The sequence below is a fragment of the Hylobates moloch genome, unplaced genomic scaffold (assembly GCF_009828535.3).
Source record: "Hylobates moloch isolate HMO894 unplaced genomic scaffold, HMol_V3 SCAFFOLD_14, whole genome shotgun sequence".
Classification (NCBI taxonomy): domain Eukaryota; kingdom Metazoa; phylum Chordata; class Mammalia; order Primates; family Hylobatidae; genus Hylobates; species Hylobates moloch.
In genome coordinates this window covers 3,639,615-3,658,370 of record NW_026652289.1, presented here as the reverse complement: position 1 = coordinate 3,658,370, position 18,756 = coordinate 3,639,615, and the positions used below count along the sequence as shown (strand labels likewise).

At 55.7% G+C, this 18,756-nt stretch overlaps 1 protein-coding gene across 1 annotated transcript in view; it reads left to right on the top strand.

Annotated features, from left to right (window-relative positions):
• PDE9A (phosphodiesterase 9A) overlaps positions 1-18,756 on the top strand; it is a 178,394-nt gene that overhangs the window by 94,641 nt on the left and 64,997 nt on the right. The window contains exons 9-17 of the mRNA XM_058427844.1: positions 2,026-2,100; positions 6,888-6,974; positions 8,184-8,288; positions 8,677-8,759; positions 9,906-10,062; positions 13,290-13,403; positions 16,114-16,218; positions 16,942-17,070; positions 18,592-18,725. Coding sequence (XP_058283827.1) covers positions 2,026-2,100; positions 6,888-6,974; positions 8,184-8,288; positions 8,677-8,759; positions 9,906-10,062; positions 13,290-13,403; positions 16,114-16,218; positions 16,942-17,070; positions 18,592-18,725 — 989 coding nt within the window. The remainder of the gene's footprint in view (positions 1-2,025; positions 2,101-6,887; positions 6,975-8,183; positions 8,289-8,676; positions 8,760-9,905; positions 10,063-13,289; positions 13,404-16,113; positions 16,219-16,941; positions 17,071-18,591; positions 18,726-18,756) is intronic.

The following is an 18,756-nucleotide window of genomic DNA, read 5'->3' as shown; positions in this document are numbered from 1 at the left end:
ACCTCAGGTCATCTGCCCACCTCGGCCTCCCAAAGTGCTGGGCCACCGCACCCAGCCCGGCCCACCTGATTTGTAATGTGCTCTCGTGCTAAGATTCAGGGGGCACAGGTTCCACAGACAGCAGAGGCCTGGGCTGCACACAGGTGGGCTCTGCCACTGCCTGCGGTTCAAGCAATGGCACAGCCTTCCACAGCCTCCATGTGGGTCACTGGTGTCCATTAGTCAGTGATTCTATCCACGCAGTTCCAAACAATGTCCTGGATATTGTCAGGTTCTGGGGGGATTTGGGGTTTTTTTTTTTCTTTTGATACTGAGTCTCACTCTGTCACCCAGGCTGGAGTGCAATGGCATGATCTCAGCTCACTGCAACCTCTGCCTCTCAGGTTCAAGCGATTCTCCTGCCTCAGCCTCCCGAGTAGCTGGGATTACAGGCACCCACCACCATGCCCGGCTAATTACTGTATTTTTAGTAGAGACGGTGTTTCACCACGTTGGCCAGGTTGGTCTTGAACTCCTGACCTCAGGTGATCCACCCACCTCGGCCTCCCAAAGTGCTGGGATTACAGGCGTGAGTCACTGTGCCCAGCCTTATCTGAGGTTTTTGAATGGAGACTGGTGCCTTTTTCCATTGGAAAATATGCCCCGCGCTTCTCAGGATCCTGTCCCAGGGAGCCATGAAGCACAGCCTAGATCCAAAATAAAAGGTGTCAGCCCTCCAGATCCATCCCCTTACAAAAAACAAAAAAAAACAAATATCCAATAAGACTTAGGAGAAGACAGTGTGCAATACCAAAGCAGTGTTCTTGTCTTCTGTATAAAACCACAGCCTTCTGTCCTTGTGACAGCTTAACCTAAAGCCTGATGTCCTCAGAAGCAACCCCGGGGCACCGGCTGCAATAGCAGGTCTGCTCTTCTAGCTCTCAGCAGAAACCAGGGATGGGTTCCAGACAGGAGCATCTCAGAATAACTTCTTAGCTGGTATTTCAATTGATGGCAAGTGAATTTTACCCCCGCACTTCACTTTATTGCCCTTTTTTTTAATTATTATTTTTGAGATGGAGTCTCGCTCTGTCACCCAGGCTGGTGTGCAGCAGTGGTACGATCTCGGCTCACTGCAACCTCCACCTCCTGGGTTCAAGCAATTCTCCCGCCTCAGCCTCCCAAGTAGCTGGGATTACAGGCACCTGCCATCATGCCTGGCTAATTTTTGTATTTTTGTAGTGTTGCGATTCCACCATGTTTGCCAGGTTGGTCTTGAACTCCTGACCTCAGGTGATCCGCCCACCTTGGCTTCCCAAAGCACTGGGATTACAAGCATGAGCCACCATGCCCAGCTATTGTCCATTTTATCATCAGCCTTGTTGAGGTCTAATTTACGTGCAGTAAAGTTATTTAGGCTTGGAGTACAGTGAATTTTGACAAACTTGTTTCATCCTGTGACCTCCACCACAAGCAAGATATGGAACATTTCTGTCACCCCAAACCCTCCCCTCTGCCCCCCTCGCCCTGCCTCTGGCATCCACTGATGGGATTTCCAGCCATAGCGTTGGCCCTTTCCAGAAGTGTGTGGCCTGTGAGTCTGATGCAGGTGCCTTAGAAAGAGAACAGGAGAAGCTGGGTGTGGGGGCTCAAGCCTGTAATCCCAACACTTTGGGAGGCCGAGGTGGGTGGATCACCTGAGGTCGGGAGTTCGAGACCAGCCTGGCCAACATCGTGAAATCCCCGTCTCTACTAAAATTACAAAAATTAGCCAGGCATGGTGGCAGGCACCTGTAGTCCCAGCTACTTGGGAGGCTGAGGCACAAGAATCACTTGAACCCAGGAGGTGGAGGTTGCCGTGAGCCAAGATGGTGCCACTGCACTCCAGCCTGGGCAACAGAGCGAGACTCCACCTCAAAAAAAAAAAAAACAAAACAAAGAAAGAAAGAAAAAGAGAACGAGAGAAAGAGGAGAAACATCCCAGCATGCAGATTGCCGTCACAGGCCCACGGTGCCTGATTAACATGGAACTCCTGTCCTTTCTAGTACCTGCTCTCTCCAGAGACCGTCGAGGCCCTGCGGAAGCCGACCTTTGACGTCTGGCTTTGGGAGCCCAACGAGGTAAGCGCGGGGCTTGCGGGCACCACGTCCCGGAGGGAGGCAGCTCAGGATCATGGACCCCAGTGGGACCACCCCCGTCGCTCTTCCTCCTTCATGCTTTCTCCTCTCCTTTTTAAAGACTGAAAAAAAAAAAAAAACTTGTTTTGCCAGGTTTTAGTTGAAACTAACTAACACTTTATAGCAGGGCCCAGGAGACCTCACAGCAAGGGGATTCTGTGAGTGGGGGAGACACAGCTGTCAGGGGCAGGGAGCTTCCACCCAGGGCTCCTGATGGCGCTGGGCTCCCCGAGCCATGTGCTCACCCTGCAGACCCTCACGCGCGCGGGTGGCAGCCCTGTGCTGCAGAACACCCCTGCCAGGAGCAAATCTCTCCTCAAGGAAGGGGCTGCGGTCAGAGTACTCTGCTCTGAGAGCAGTGTCTGCAAAGGCAAGGCACAGGCAGCCGGCTGCCCCAGGTAAGTGGACATGTGGGATTCTGGGAACTGTGTCACCTTCTGCAGCAAGGCTTGAGGCCAGGAATTCCAGACTAGCCTGAGTGATATGGTTTGGCTGTGTCCCCACCCAAATCTCACCCTGAATTGTCATAATCCCCACGTGTCAAGGGCAGGGCCAGGTGGAGATCTTGAATCATGGGGGCAGTTTTCCCCATACTGTTCTCGTGATAGTAAGTCTCACGAGATCTGATGGTTTTATAAATGGGGGTTCCCCTGCACACGCTCTCTTGCCTGCTGCCAAGTAAGTGACTTTCTCCTTCTCTGCCATTCGCCATGATTGTGAGGCCTCTGCAGCCACGTGGAACTGTGAGTCCCTTAAAACTCTTTTTCTTTATAAGTTACCCCAGTCTCAGGTATGTCTTTATTAGCAGTGTGAGAACAGACTAATACGCTGGGCAACAGAGCAAGACCTCATTGCTACAAAAAAAAGTGTTAAAATTCCTATTTGCTGAAAAATACAAGAATGGGGAATTTTTGGTTTCATCTCATTGGCTAATAGGCCCTCTTTTCACACCCCAAAAAATGCAAAAGTTCCCTCATTGCAGACCTCGGGCTCAGCTGTTTTCAACCCACCAAAATCTAAGGACGTTTTCCCGTTTGTCAGCAACACAGCAAATGCACAAGGCTGCTCGGCAAGCTCACGTGTGCTCTTTGACAAGCTCGGCCGCAGCGATGTCTCTGCAAAGGGCAGAAAGTGGGATCTTGCCTCTTGGCACCCCTGAGGCCAGGTTGCTGATACCTGGGGCACTGCCCTCTCCTAAGTGAACCTCTTTCATGTGCATGGTCTCCCAGCAGGAGAAAAACTGCCGCACCTGCCAGAAAAGCAAAGCTGAAGCCTCCACTCCCCACCCCAGTTCACCCGAGAAGAGCAGCAGGCGGCCAGTCCCAGGGGCTGCACTGCTGCAAACCTGCTCAAAACCTCCAGCCACCACATGGCAACTTGCTCCCCAGCTCTGAGAGTGCAGGACCGGGGCACAGAGGCGACAGGAGAAGTGGCTTTAAATATGCAGCATGACTGTCTAGGTCAACGCACAAAAAGAAAGGGCCCCGGGTGTGGGAGATGCAAGGAGTGAAAGGGAAAGCTCAGAAGAGGTGTTGGCGCTGCTGGCCTGCACAGCCCCCAGGGTCCCTGCACAGCCCCCAGGGTCCCTGCACAGCCGCTGAGATTGGGCAGAGCAAGTCCACGGCAAGCAGACACCGCAGACGGTTAGAGCACACAGACTCCTGCTCCCAGCCTGTGGGCAAGCGCCGCACCTCAGCATCATGTAGAAAAATCACCATCTCCAAAGCCATTTTGACCTCAGCCTGCTGGGAGGAAGAGCCAAGCCAGGGGCCACTGATGGCAAAGTGCCTGCGTGGAAACTGGCACTCGCTGTCTTTTCTGCCACCTTCTACCAGGGAACCTTTTGAGCGCGGGCCACTGTGACTGGGGAGGTGGGGCTTGCCCCACGAAGCTGAGGGATCTGTGTCTCCATAATAGAAAGGCCACCTCTCCTCTGATCACAGAGTGGATTCACAGGTGCTCTCGGGGCTGGCAGGTGGGCAAGGCAGACAGCTCCCGGCAGCTGGACTCAGCCTCTGGGTAGCATCTCCCACGGCCCATGGCTTCTGCCCAGCAGATCGCAAGGGCACCCCAGGAGACCAATGAGTGTTCCAGTGCTTCCAAGAAGTATCTAGCTGCCTGCGTGTGAGAATGCAGAGATGCCCAAGACAGCAGCCTTGGCCTCTGGCAGATCTAGGGATGCCAGGAATTTTGGAGTGTGAGTGCCAAAGAGGGACAACTAAAGGGACACGCATGAAAACAGCCCACTCGGCCCCACAAAACTGCATCTGGCCGCCCATGAGGCAGCTGGCACTCAGAGAACGTCAGGGCCCCTGAAGGTGATCACCTCCCTCCCTTCCAGCAGGGGCGTCCCTGCTTTTCTCCAAGTAGTTCGACCCAGTGTCCTGCTCATCACAAACCAGACAGAGGACATGACTTCAGGCTGCTGTGTCCTCCCATCTGTTAGGGCCTCTGAGGGCCCAGGGCTGTGGCCCGTGAGCATGGCTGCCTCTATCAAGTGCAGAGCTGGAAGGCTGCAGGAGCCTCCCCCGTCATCTCATGAGTCCCCCACTCACGACCATGCAGCTCACTCAGACCAGGACCCGCCACCACTTGCGAGAGCTGCTGGCTCACTCGCGCCCGCTCGGGGCTGAGGACTGCATGTGCAGCCACAGATGCATCCGGCCCTCCTGCCCCACAGCCTCTATGAAGGCCTTGTAAGCGGCACCAGGTGGCTCTGTCTGCCGATCGGCATCCCCTCTCGACTGATTTCACAGCAGACGCTTCTGCCTTTCAGGACTGCCTTGAACAACATCTGGGCTGGTTAGGTGGAGGGCGAGGAGTTTCCAGGTTGCAGCCCCTATGGTCCTAAGGGCCGGCGTCCAGGATGGTGGGGGGGCTAGCAGCTCTGGACAGCGAGAACCCTGGCTGGGTGATCCAGGCAGCCGCTGACCAGCGGCCTGGGAGCCAGCCCTCCTGTCCTCACGTAGGGCCCCATCTCCAAAAGCCAGTGCAGTGCCCTGCACATTATCCAACCTATATCTGTACTGTCTCCCCAAGGAAAACGAGTGTGTGGTTCACGTGCTTTAAGGACGTTTCCCAGGTGACATTCCAAGCTCCCATCTGTGGCCGCATGTGGGGGAGTTTCCAGTTTTCCAGATGGATTTCCTGCGATGCCAGAGAACCCTCCGCCTCCTTCAGAGCCATCTCATCAATGCAGTGATCGCAAGCTTTGATTTACAAAAACTCGCCTCCCTTGCAGCATTTCCAGGTTTCACACACGGCGTAACAAGTAAAAATGGATTTTTGGGCAGCACGCCCTGTCCTAGTTTGCTGAGGCTGCCATAACAAAGTACCAGAGACTGGGGTGGCATCAGCAGCAGAAGTTGATTCCTCAGTTCTGGAGCTGGAAGTCCGAGATCAAGGTGCTGCCAGGTTCGGCTTCTCCGGAGGCCTCGGTCCCTGGTGTGCAGATGGCCGCCTTCTTGCTGGGTCCTCATGTGGCCTGTTCTCTCTGCACACGCATCCCAGGTGCTCTTCCTCCTCTAATGAAGACACTAGTCCCAAGGGACCAAGGCCTCACCCTGACTGGATGGAACCTTCATTACCTCCGTAAAGGCCCCATCTCCAAACAGCCCACTGGGGTCGGGGCTTTACCACGTTGACCTGGGGAAGGGGGCAATTCAGTTCGTAACATGCCCTTTTGGGAAGAGAAAGTCAGGCAATGAGCAGACGCAGACAGGAAGCCACGCTGGGCTCCAGCAGGGATGGCCCAGTGCCCTGCACAGGCAGCAGGCAGCTGGGCTGGAGGTGGGCACAGGTGGGGGACCCTTGGCGGAGGACGCCTACCAGGTGTGTCTAAACTGCCCCTTTCCTGCACATCTTCCTTCTCACTGGGCTCCCCACCCAAGACCTGCTTTTTCCAGAAAGCAAAGCTCACTTTGGTCAAACTCTCGTTTTTAAAAATCACTTCATCGTTTCCTCCCTAACTTAATTAGCTCCAAAGCACTGAGCTGGATTGAAATAGATCACCGCAATGACAATAAATCCTCTTTGGGACTGAAAACAAAATCTACTTCAACTTCACCAGGGATATTGATAGAAGACAGGGCTCCATGAAAAAGGGTTAGGAGGAGTGGCTTGCTGGGGCAGGGGCTGCAGTTAAGACGTTAAAGTATCTCCAGTCCCAGTGGGGCCCCAGATGAGCACAGTTCAGCATTTCTGGATGTAAATTGTCAAAGCTCCTTCGATCCGCAGCCTCGGGCAAGGAAAGGGCCTTTCTGTCTGTGACGCCACCTGTGCTCAGTTGTGCACCGGATGAAACTGTCCTAGAACCCTCAGCTGTGATATTGATCCACTGAGACTGTTTTTCATCTGTAGAAATCAATAAATTCCTTTTTGGTGCAGGGTTTTGTGAACAGGTGCACTCTCTCACCCAGTCGCCGTCCTTTCTAAGAATTCTCCTTGACTTCGGAACTGGCCTTCCACGCCCCAGGATCCACCCGCCAGGACACCCCCAGTGCGCTCTCAAACCCCCACCCATCTGGGTGGCCTGGAAAGGCTGGTCTGAAGACCTCTCCTCCCATGTCTGCCAACCAGGCTTTGCTCTCCAGGGACTTTCTGGGAGGGGGAGAACCTACCTCCTGCCAACAGCCCTGCTGGCACTCCGAGGACGGCAGAGGGAAGGAAGCCAGGGGCTGGGGAGCCGGCCACACGACTGCTCAGTGCCCATCCTTCTCCTGTGCCCACAGATGCTGAGCTGCCTGGAGCACATGTACCATGACCTCGGGCTGGTCAGGGACTTCAGCATCAACCCCGTCACCCTCAGGAGGTGGCTGGTGAGTGCCAAACCCGCCTTCAGTTCTTCCTGGGCACATGCTTTCATCCAGTTCCACAGGAATGGAGGGAATGGATCACCAGGGCACCTTCCAGATGGCACTGCGCTCCCCATGGGCAGAGGTGACATTTCCCTAGGAGTTCTGTGAGGACGCTCAGCCCGTCTCTGTTCCTCCTTCCACCAAAACCTTCTTTACGCCTGAGCTCCCGCTCTGATAAGCAAGGAAATAGTGAGACTCTGCTATCATCAAGCGAAGCACCATGTCCTAAAGCAGTGGTGTGTGGGAGCATGTGTGTGTATGTGTGTGTGGGAGCGTGTGTGTGTGTGTGGGAGCGTGTGTGTGTGAGTGGTATGGGGGTGTGGATGTGAGTGTGGGGGGTGTCTGCATGTGTGTGAGTGGGTGTGTGGATGTAAATGTGTGGGAGCGTGTGTGTCAGTGTGGGGTGTGGGTGTGAGCATGGGGGTGTCTGAGTTTAGGGGTGGGTGTATGTGAATGTGGGGTGGGAGTGTGTGGGGTGGGAGTGTGTGGGGTGGGAGTAGGAGTGTGGGTGTGTGCATGTGTATATCTGGATCTGGGGTGTGTCTGTGTGTGGGTGTGTGAGGGTGTGTGTGCATGTGTGTATCTGTGTGGATGTGAGGTGTGTGTGCGTGTGTGTATCTGGATGTGGGAGTGTGTGATGGTGGGTGTGTGCATGTGTGTGTGGATTTGGGGTGTGTGAGTGTGTGGAGTGTGAGTGTGGGTATGTGCATGTGGGTGTCTGCCTGTGTGAATATGTTTGGCAGCAGGTTTTTTTTAATGAAATATTGCTCAGAACCAAATATTAAAAGCCTATTAAAGGTTTCATGGTGATTGGGGACCCAGAGCTCCCTCTTGGAGTCTCCCCTCCCCCATCCCCTAACTTTATGCCCCCTGTGGCTCCTCAGACACCTCTGGGGAGACCCCAGTCCTTGACTGCAAGGTGAAAACCCCTGGTGGGAGCTCTGTCCCCACTCCTACCCCGAGTGCCGTGGCGTGGCCCGCTGGACGTTCTCAGGGTCCCTGTGTCACCTCACTGGTACCTGTGGTAAACATGGGAACACTGTTGACCTCTGGTTGGGATGAGGGTTTGGCAGAGAATGTTCAAATCAGTGCACAGCCTTCTGGGTGGCTTTGGGAGGAGAGGTGGGCGGGCCCAGGCACAAGGTGACTCGGACCCCCTGCCTCCCACAGCTCTGCGTCCACGACAACTACAGAAACAACCCCTTCCACAACTTCCGGCACTGCTTCTGCGTGGCCCAGATGATGTACAGCATGGTCTGGCTCTGCAGTCTCCAGGTGGGTCCTGCCCGCTGCACACCCAGACCTCCACTCTCGGGGGTCAGACGGAGGCCCCTTCCAGGGAGCGGCAGCCCCATCCCACCAAGAGAGCCACAGGCGTGGGGTCCCCAGCCGCTCCGCCCCTCCTGGGGAAGCACCCCCACCCACCGTTGCCAGTTACCCCATGGGCGAGGCTGCTCCTAGGATTACATGAGCAGGTGCGTCCCGACCTGGTCACCCCTCCACCCCCACAGGCAGGCCGTTCCTCTCCCACCATGCCAGGAGACTCCAGATGGCTGCAGGGTCCTTTGTCCCCCCCTTACCACTCACCCAATTCCACCCCCCTCACCCCATCCCACCCTCCGAGTGAAGAGAGCAAACACCTACGCCCTGTTTTCCAATCCAGGAGAAGTTCTCACAAACAGATATCCTGATCCTAATGACAGCGGCCATCTGCCACGACCTGGACCATCCCGGCTACAACAACACGTATGTACAGGATTTTCTCTTTTTTTCCTTTTAAAAGGCACCCTGGCTACTGGAGGGAACCTGTCAGCCCAACCCTCAGAGCAGTTCCCAGATGGAGCTGTCAACGACGGCCTCCCAGCCCCAGCTCTGCCTCCACTGACACAGCTCCTGGCTTCTTGACTTTGCCCAGGGCCTTGGGTCTCCCCGGAGTAGGAACTTTCAGGATTATCAAACCCCGGGGGGGCTTTCCCACCCCTGTGTGGGCCTGGCTCCAGGCTCAGGTGCACGGCAGAGCCCTGGCCCCGCCGGCGCCTTCTCCACCCCAGGCAGGGAGCAACACCTGTCCGCACACACGGTTGGGGGCTCCACATGCCCTTCTCAGGAGCTCACCTCTCCCTGGGCAGGCTCCCAGCTGGCTTCCACAGGGAAAGCACAGGCAGTGGCCAGAAGAGAGAGAGAAAAGGGACTGCAGAGGGACAGGAGGTGGGTGTGAGGTGTCCCTCGTGGGGCCGGGGATCAGAAGGACAGACGGTTGCTCCACTCCTGCCTCCAGGGGCACAGAGTTCCGCCCCATGTGGCGGACAAGGTCCAGGCTGTGGGCTTGGGTTTGTGTCTGCAGTGGCGCAGCAGCTCTCTCTGTTGAATTGTGTGTTTGTGTGGTGATGTCATCACATGCCTGAGAGCTCTGCTGCCATGTGTCAGCGCCTAGTGGGTTCTGAGGTGCGGCTGTCAGCGCCCCTCCCTGGGCCATCACCATGCACACCCATCTGTTCCCTTTCTGCTCATTTCACACTCACAGCGGCCAGCGCAGCACAGGCCAGCAGAGGCCTTGACCACAGCATCCCAGTGAACCTCAGCCTCGTTCTGCCCACCTGCCTCTGGCACCTGGTGACGTTTGATAATTTCACAAGAGGCCATGATGCCTCAGGGCCTGTCCTGAGGCTTCCTCAGAGGTGTCTGACTGGTGGGACTGCAGGAGCATGGGGACGTGCAGTTGCAGGGGCAGCCGAGCGGCAGGGCCGGGGCAGGGCACAGGCGGCTCCCCCAGCCCCCACAGCACTTTCTCCTGACTCTACTCGCTCCGCTTACATGCCTGGGTGTTGCTCCCCAGTGCAGGTGCCTGGTGAGGGCGCCCGAGCCTCCCCTCACCCTCTCCTTGCCTCCCAGCTACCAGATCAACGCCCGCACAGAGCTGGCGGTCCGCTACAATGACATCTCACCGCTGGAGAACCACCACTGCGCCGTGGCCTTCCAGATCCTCGCCGAGCCCGAGTGCAACATCTTCTCCAACATCCCAGCCGATGGGTTCAAGCAGATCCGACAGGTGCGTGGGGTGAGGGCCCTCTCACCGGAGTGGGGGCACATTCAGGGACAGAGCAGCCCCCACTCTCCACTGGCTGGAGGCTCCCAGAAGCTCCTGGCCGCAGCAGTGCCCCGGGGACCCAGGGGAACCCCTCCCTCCTTCCCCATCTCCTCCAGGGCCCAGAGTGGAGCCCCGAAAAGAGGGTACCCTCGCCATGCGCACGTGTATCCCACTGACCTGCACTTCCCAGCCTCTATTTAATTCAGCCTTCACTGGCTCCCTTTCAGATAAATCTTTGTCCCTCTCCCAGCCCAAGAAACTGAGGCTTAGCAAAGGTAGGGGCCTGCCCAAGGGGGAGACAGGCCCTGGACAGACACATCTGCTGCATCCAACGTAGGAGAGCTGCCCCCTGCCCCATAACCCCAGCTCCTGTCACCTGCCACCCACAGCCCAGTCAGGCCCCTTCCTTTTATTTATTTATTTATTTTTTTCTTTTGAGACAGAGTCTCGCTCTGTTGCCCAGGCAGGAGTGTAATGGCATGATCTTGGCTCACTGCAACCTCTACCTCCTGGGTTCAAGCAATTCTCCTGCCTCAGCCTCCCAAATAGCTGGGATTACAGGCGTGCACCACCACGCCTGGCTAATTTTCGGTGTTTTTAGTAGAGACGGGGTTTCGTCATGTTGGCCAGGCTGGTGTTGAACTCCAGACCTCAGGTGATCCACCTGCCTCGACCTCCCAAAGTGCTGGGATTACAGGCATGAGCCACCGCGCCCAGCTGCCCCTTCCGTTTTAGATAAGGGGGCTTTCTGCCCCTTCCGTTTTAGATAAGGGGGCTTTCTGCCTCTCAGGGCGTGATGGGAAGAGAGTGAGAGGACATCTGCATGCAGGGAAGATGACCCAGTCCACCTGCCCCGGACAAACACCTCCAGCTCACCGAAATAACGCCCCCTTCCACACGGGAATTCCTCATCAAACCCTCACTCTCTGACATTTGCAGGGGCGGGAAGCTCTCGGAGTAAACTCTGGGAGAAATGTGTTGGGTTGAATAGTAGCATCCTTCAAACAAGGTCCACCTCCCGTGAATGCGATCTTATTTGGAAAAGGGTCTTTGCATTTGTACTTGTTAAGATCTCCAGATAAGATCAGTGTGGATGGTCAAGGGGGCCTTAAATCCAAAGACTAGTGGACGAGACAGAGGAAAAAACAGCCCAGACACAGAGGAGAAGGCCGCGTGAAGATGCGGTGATTGGAGATTTGAGTGACACAGCCCCAAACCAAGGGACTTCGGGGCCCCCAGGAGCAGGAGGAGACAAGGAAGGACCCTCCCCTGGAGTCTTCTGAGAGAGCAGGGTCCTGCCCACCCCTTGATCTTGGTTCTGGCCTCCAGCACTGTGAGAGAATGAGTTTTCGGTTTTAAGCTGCCTAGTTTGTGGTACTTTGTGTGGCGGCCCCAGGACACTCACCCAGGGCACCGTCTTCTGCCGTTCCACAAGGCAGACCTCAGCCATTCGAAGTCTAAGTGGCTTCCTTCCAGAGGCAGCAACAAAGACTGTCTGGACTCCAGCTCTGGGAAAATACTCACCGCCCTCCCAGAGTGCTGCTGAGCCTCCCTTTATCAGAGGGCAGCAGCCTCGTCGACCGTGGCTTTCCAATTTGTCTACGCTTCCAGGAAGTTCAAAGCCCAGTGTAAAAACCTGAAGTCAGTGAAGCATTTGGGGAAGCTCTGAGGAAGCAGCATGCTCCCTGGGACGGGGCCCTGAGGGATCACGGCCTCTTGCGAAATTGTCAAATGTCACCATGTGCCAGAGGCAGGTGGGCAGTGACCAGGCACGGGGCAGTGGTTCACTGGGATGCTGTGGTCAAGGCCTCTGCTGGCCTGTGCTGTGCCGGCCGCTGTGAGTGTGAAATGAGCAGGAGGACAGATGGGTGTGCATGGTGATGGCCCCGGGAGGAGTGCCAACAGCCGCACCTCAGAACTTACTCGGCGCTGACATACGGCAGCGGCGCTTTCAGGCCTGTGATTACATCATTGCACAAACATACACAATTCAACAGACAATTTACAGTAATTATTGAATCGCCGGCTCCCAGTACAGTTATCTCCCCTTTATCTATAGGCTCTCTGGCCTCTCCTCCATGTTTGTGCCCCTCCCCAACCTGCAAGCAGGTGCCCTGCGTGGCTACGATAAACTGTGGTAAATCTTCATCTGCAGAAGGTCAAGGGGCAACCGTGAAGAGAGAACACTGCATCTGCCACTGCTACCCCAGCGGGGAGTTCCTCCAGGGACAGGACCTGGGGAATCAAAGCAAGTGAACTCCCCTTAGTGTAGGCCTCGTCCCACTGATCCATGTCGGAGAGCATCCCGCAAGAGAAGGAGGCGGCACCTGATTGGAGGAGCAGCCACTCTGCACACGGGATCGTTCTCGTGCCCAGCCACCGTGGGGACACACCAGCATTGGCCTGCTTCAAATGCTTCACTGACTGCAAAATATGACTCTCCTCTGGGGGTAAAATTAGTTGTCCCACTTTTTTAATAATATATTTTGTCATGGAAGATTTCAGGAATAACTGAATAAATGCTTCACTAATAACACAAATGTTTACAGGAAAATTGAATAATTCAAGATGCAAGTGATGCCCCCCCCAAAATATATACATACATTTGAAATGACCTAGATGGATGGGTTTGGGTTTTGTATCTGATGCTTATGGTTTTATTTTCTTGGAAGAGGAAAACATCATACCTGGCACAGAGATGTGTTCTGTAAATGCTTGTGGGGTGGGTGGGTGGATGGGTGGGTGGATGGATGGATGGATGGATGGATGGATGGATGGATGGATGAATAGATAGATAGGTGGATGGGTGGGTGGACAAATGGAAGGGTGGATGGATGGAAGGACAGATGGGTGGGTAGATGGATGGATGGATGGGTGGGTGGATGGATGGATGAATGGACAGATGGATAAATGGATGGAAGGAAGGATGGATAAATGGATGGAAGGGCGGATGGATGGGTGGATGGGTAGGTGGATGGAGGATGAACGGGTGGATGGATGGATGAATGTATGGGTTTTTGGGTGGGTGGATGGATGTGTGGACAAATGGATGGGTGATGGATGCACATATGAATCGGAATGAGAGATACATGAAATAATGTACGCAGGGGGCTCAGTACAGAGTAGGCCTCCGTTGAATAACTGTTCAGATTATGCCCGTGTTAACGCTTTGTTCTCTCGCTATTTAGGGAATGATCACGTTAATCTTGGCCACTGACATGGCAAGACATGCAGAAATTATGGATTCTTTCAAAGAGAAAATGGAGAATTTTGACTACAGCAATGAGGAGCACATGACCCTGGTGAGTGGCTTGTTCTGCCTGGGTGGGCAGCCAAGTGGTGGGCTGGCTGAGCGGGTCATCCATCCAGCTCACACTGGAAGCCAAGAAGCCGAAATTATTAGTCTTCTTGGAACAAGGTGTTTATAAATCTGGTTTTCAAGGTCATGACTCTTACTAGGAAAGTCCTGGGCAGGGCATCCCTCCTGATGGAGACTCCTTCATGGTCAGAGGCAGCACTCTCCCATTCCTCCATCTCTTTTGGATTTGAGGGAGACAAGTGGGCGAAGGCCATGCATCTTGCTCTGCTTTCCAGAGAATAAAACTAGCTCTCCCATGAAGGCACAGCCCCAGCACGGCACCCTGAAAGCCCACCTCTGGTGGGGCAACTCCAACACAGCTCCCGCTCCCCAAGCCGGCATCCCCCACCAGGCCCACACCATAGCTCAGCACCCCTCTATAACCAGGACAACGTGGCCAGAGAAGGGGTAGGGGGCCTCCCCCATGAGAAGGTGCACCTAGGTTGCCCAGCATCTGCCTTTTGGAAAGGGCAGGCACTGGGCACACCAAGGCACACAAGGACCAGAGCACGGCTCATGCCTGGAATCCAGCACTTTGGGAGGCCACGGCGGGAGGATTGCTTGAGTCCAGAAGTTTGAGACCAGTCTGAGCAACATTAGCAAGACTCCATCTCCACAAAAAAAGAAAAAAAAATCAAAAAATCGGTGTGTACCTATGGTCCCAACTGCTTGGGAGGCGGAGGTGGGAGGATCGCTGGAGCCCAGGTCCAGACTTCAGTGAGCCATGGTCATTCCACTGAACTCCAGCCTGGGCAACAGAGCAAGGGTCTGTCTCAGAAGAGAGAGAGAGAGAAAGAGGTGCATGAGAACTGCCCTCCCAGCCTTCAGAGAGAAAGCTGGTTTTGTGGAACTTTGTCTAAGCATCAGGTGCACCCCTGGCATTCTTACTCTGAAATTTGATTGTCTAAAATCAATAGCATCACTTTCCACCTACAGAGAGGTTTCAACCTCCAGAGAGGTTGAAAAATAGGGAACTCTTGGCCAGGCTGACTTCTAACCATCCAGTCCCAGTAGGAAGAGTCATCAGGACTCACCGCTCTCTGGAGCTGAGGTGCAGTTAATTCCCAAAGGCTGTGCGAGAGGACGGGAGCTCCCGCAGGCAAACCTCCCCGGGCCAGGGCCTCCAGAAGCCCCTTCCCTAAGAGGGAAACAGTCGCATCGAGCAGCTTCCTGGCAAGCAAGTTCCTTGCTCCTAAAAAATCAAGGGAAGGCGGAGGGCACCGCCTTGTCCTCTAAGATATGAGGAAGGCAGAGATGGACCTGCAGGCAGGGGTGACCCAGGCCCCGCCAATGCCTTCCTCCTCTGAGGTGGGAGGAGAGGTCAGGGAAGAGATGGGGAGGGGCAGGATGCCAGAGGATCGGGTGCCAGGTGGTCAGGACAACTGAGCCCAGCTGAAGGTCCCCACTCCCACCCCACCCCCAGCCTTACACACTCCAGCTGTGCAGAGCAGAGGCAAAGCGAGCCTTAGAGCCCAGGGTTCGGCTTATCCCAATGACCAGCACCGGGCAGGGTCAGATGACAAGCAGCACAGCCAGGGATCGTCTCACTGCTAGGGAGCCCCAGATGGGGCTTTATGAACACGGGGGAAGGACAGAGGCTGGGGTGAGGTCTCGGGGGAAAGGTTCTGAGTCAAAGTGGGCCCCGAAAGGGAGGCCTCTGAGGAGAGTGCGGGCCGGCGTGGGAGGTGTGAGGTGCTGGGAGTGTGGCCGGCAGGGCCTGGGACCTTGACCTTCCCCAGAGAAAGTGCTGCCCTGGCCCTGCCCTAGGTCTGGTGTGGGGACAGCTCCACTGAGGCCTGCCAGGCACAGGCTAGTAATTGCCTCTGGTCTGGAGCCAGACTCCACAGAGGAGTCAAAGAAAGGCCTGAATGGCTTCCTGGGAACTGATAGGGCAGGGAAAGGAAGGGCGACCACAGCAGTGTCCCTTCGAGGTCCTGCCGAGGTTGGAAGGCAGGATCCTGCAAGCATCATGCAGACCCCGAGCTGAACTGAGCTGCCCCTCACCTAGTCACGTTCCCCAAACCAGCAGGTGCAGCCCGCAGCCCGGGGGCATGTGCCTCAGCTGGGCTTTCCTGTCTAATCAGCTTCAGAGCCTGGATGACAACCAACACTTTGGTCTGGAAACCTGGTGATTCCAGACACTCATTTGTGCCCGGTGCAGGCAGGGCCGCAGGACGCCAGCCCTTCACCACCTGTCCTATGGCGAGATCCGGGCTAGTTTGGGTGGAAGCTGCTGCATCCCTGGGCCTGCCCTATCTCCTCCTGAAGCCCCCATGGCGTGCCCAACCCTGGCCAAGCTGGGAGGGAGCTACCTGTCCCCTGGGAAGATGAGCAATGCACCCACCTAGGGAACAGCAGGAAATAGGGGGTGACCATGCACGGGGCAGTGCTTCACGGGATTATCACCTGGGCTGAGGTGGCCAGAAAGGCTGGAAGGAGGGGATCCAAACAGGACCTTGAAGGTTCATTCTCCATTGAGAAGGGAGCCTGTCCTCCCTGAAGGCAGCCAAGCTCAGTTGCATGGTCCAGCCGTATGGTCCTCCGTCTCTTCCTGCCTGTAAGGCAAGTCCAGACCCCAGCAGCAGCAGCAGCAGCAGCAGCAGCAGGCCGTGTTCTACCTCCTGTTACTTCAATTCCAAAATCTCTTCTTTCAGCTGAAGATGATTTTGATAAAATGCTGTGATATCTCTAACGAGGTCCGTCCAATGGAAGTCGCAGAGCCTTGGGTGGACTGTTTATTAGAGGAATATTTTATGCAGGTAAGAGTCTTGCAGAGCAATCAAGCCTCCAGCCACTCTTAGCCCCACTTAGTAAGGGTTTGCGTTAAACAGAGCATGCCAGGCTGGTCCCGCATATTCACCAGGCCGCCGACAGTTCAGCCTCCAGAAAGCCTTCACGGTAGGCGTACATCAGAAACAAAATAGGTTATAATTTGAGACCTGAAAGACAGTAACAATCCAGAAAAGCTAATGTTCTAACACTGCCACCTGTCACTGCTAATTGAGCCATTATTAGAAGCAGCCTAGTCAAGCAAATTGCCTGCGAGAAGCAAGAACTGCAGAGGCAGGAGGAGCCCCGGGAGGGCCGAGACCCAGCAGGTCAGCTCACACAGATGGCCACGGGGAAGGTCGGGGACATAGAAAACCAAGCCAGGTGAAAACAACCACCAAATATTAATACAGCAGCTTGATCAACCCTAGGAGAAGTCGGGAGGCTTTCTGCAGGACGCTGCTGCCGTCCTGGGATACATCCAACTCACCTCTGCCTATCTCTCAGCTTGGTCTTCCCAGCTAGACCTGCACGCCCAGCTCTGTTTAGCACTGAAGATACGGTCGCCTTCTCCTTGTTCTTACTGAGACACATTTGTGGTGTGATTTGGTTGGTTGGTTGTTAACTGGCGCATCTTGTCTTTCTCTGAGAACAGCGATCTGGTTACGGGGCATTTCTGTCTTTAATGTCGCTGTCTGCTGCATTCCCTGCAGAGCGACCGTGAGAAGTCAGAAGGCCTTCCCGTGGCCCCATTCATGGACCGCGACAAAGTGACCAAGGCCACAGCCCAGATTGGGTTCATCAAGTTTGTCCTGATCCCAATGTTTGAAACAGTGACCAAGGTGAGTAACTGTCACCACATGCCACACTTGCATACACTCAGATACATGCATGCACACACAGGCACATAGGCACACACAGGCACATACACATATACACACACGCACACAGGTACACACAGGCACACACTCATGCACACACTCATGCACACATGTACACAGGCACACACAGAGGCACACACGGGCACACAAATGCGCACACAGGCACACACATGCACATACAGGCACACTGATACACAGGCACACACATGCACACACAGGTATGCACATGCACGCACACAGGTACATACATGCACACAGGCACACCTGCACATCCTGAGCAGCCTCTTCCCCGGCTGTCATGGTGACCGCTGTCCCTGCTCCACCCACAGCCTGCTCCCCACAGCCTGGCCTGTGACCCCAGCATCTCCCACTCTGTGCTGCACTCCCTGCCTTGCCTTGCTGGGCCCTGGGGGGCCCCTCACTGCCCTCGCCCATCGCTGCCGGCCTTCAGGACTCTGGAGGCAGCACTGGCTGTTGACTCTCCTGTCCCCGCTCTGCGTCCCAGTTCAACCGAGTGCTCACCTGTGGAGGAACCACTGATCTCTGTGCCCTCGAGCTGTGAAGCCCCTGTCCAGCTCCCAGTCTCACCACACCCAGCCACTGAGGCCTTGCTCCCTGCACACAGCTCGTTCCTGGCCAGCTCCCCCCAGGGCCTCTGAGCTGCCTGTGGCCCCCTGCCAAGGCCCCCACCTCAAGGCACCCCCAGCATGTCCAAAACAGGCCCATCTCTTGTTCCCCTTTTGGATCTGGGCTCACAGCCTCGCACCCTCCGACCTTCCTGGGCTCCTACGCTGCGGATCCTTCTGCTCTAGGGCATCTCTTGGAGCCACCCCCACCCACTTCCCACTCCCAGGACCCCCAGCCGGAAGGCTGTCAGCTCCTTTCCTCTGCCCCGTGTCTTTGTAAGAACCTCCCAACCTGTCCCCCACCCTCATCTCACGGGCACGGGGACACAGCAGGCAGGGAGGGGACTTTCTGTAGGACCTCATGGAGGGTGACGAGGGCCAGAGACAGAGCCGCAGCAGGTGGAGGCAGCAAAGCCGGCACGAGGGTGTCCAGGAGCTGGGACTGGCCCAGAGGCTTCTGCACAGAGCACCTGACACCTGTTTTTCTCCGACGTTTCCCATTGCCTTAAGAACGAGGGACTCTGGGCCGGGCGCAGTGGCTCAAGCCTGTAATCCTAGCACTTTGGGAGGCCAAGGTGGGCAGATCACGAGGTCAGGAGTTCAAGACCATCCTGGCCAACATAGTGAAACCCCGTCTCTATTAAAAATACAAAAAAATTAGCAGGGCGTGGTGGCGGGCGCCTGTAGTCCCAGCTACTCGGGCGGCTGAGGCAGGAGAATGGCGTGAACCCGGGAGGCGGAGCTTGCAGTGAGCCGAGATGGTGCCACTGCACTCCAGCCTGGGCGACAGAGCCAGACTCTGTCTCAAAAAAAAAAAGAACGAGGGACTCTGAATAAATCCGTTTGTCTCTCCCAGCTCTTCCCCATGGTTGAGGAGATGATGCTGCAGCCGCTTTGGGAATCCCGAGATCGCTACGAGGAACTGAAGCGGATAGATGATGCCATGAAGGAGGTAAAACGCACTGAGAAGAGCCTGCCTGCCTCCCTCCCTCCCTCCCTCCTTCCTTCCTTCCTTCCTCCC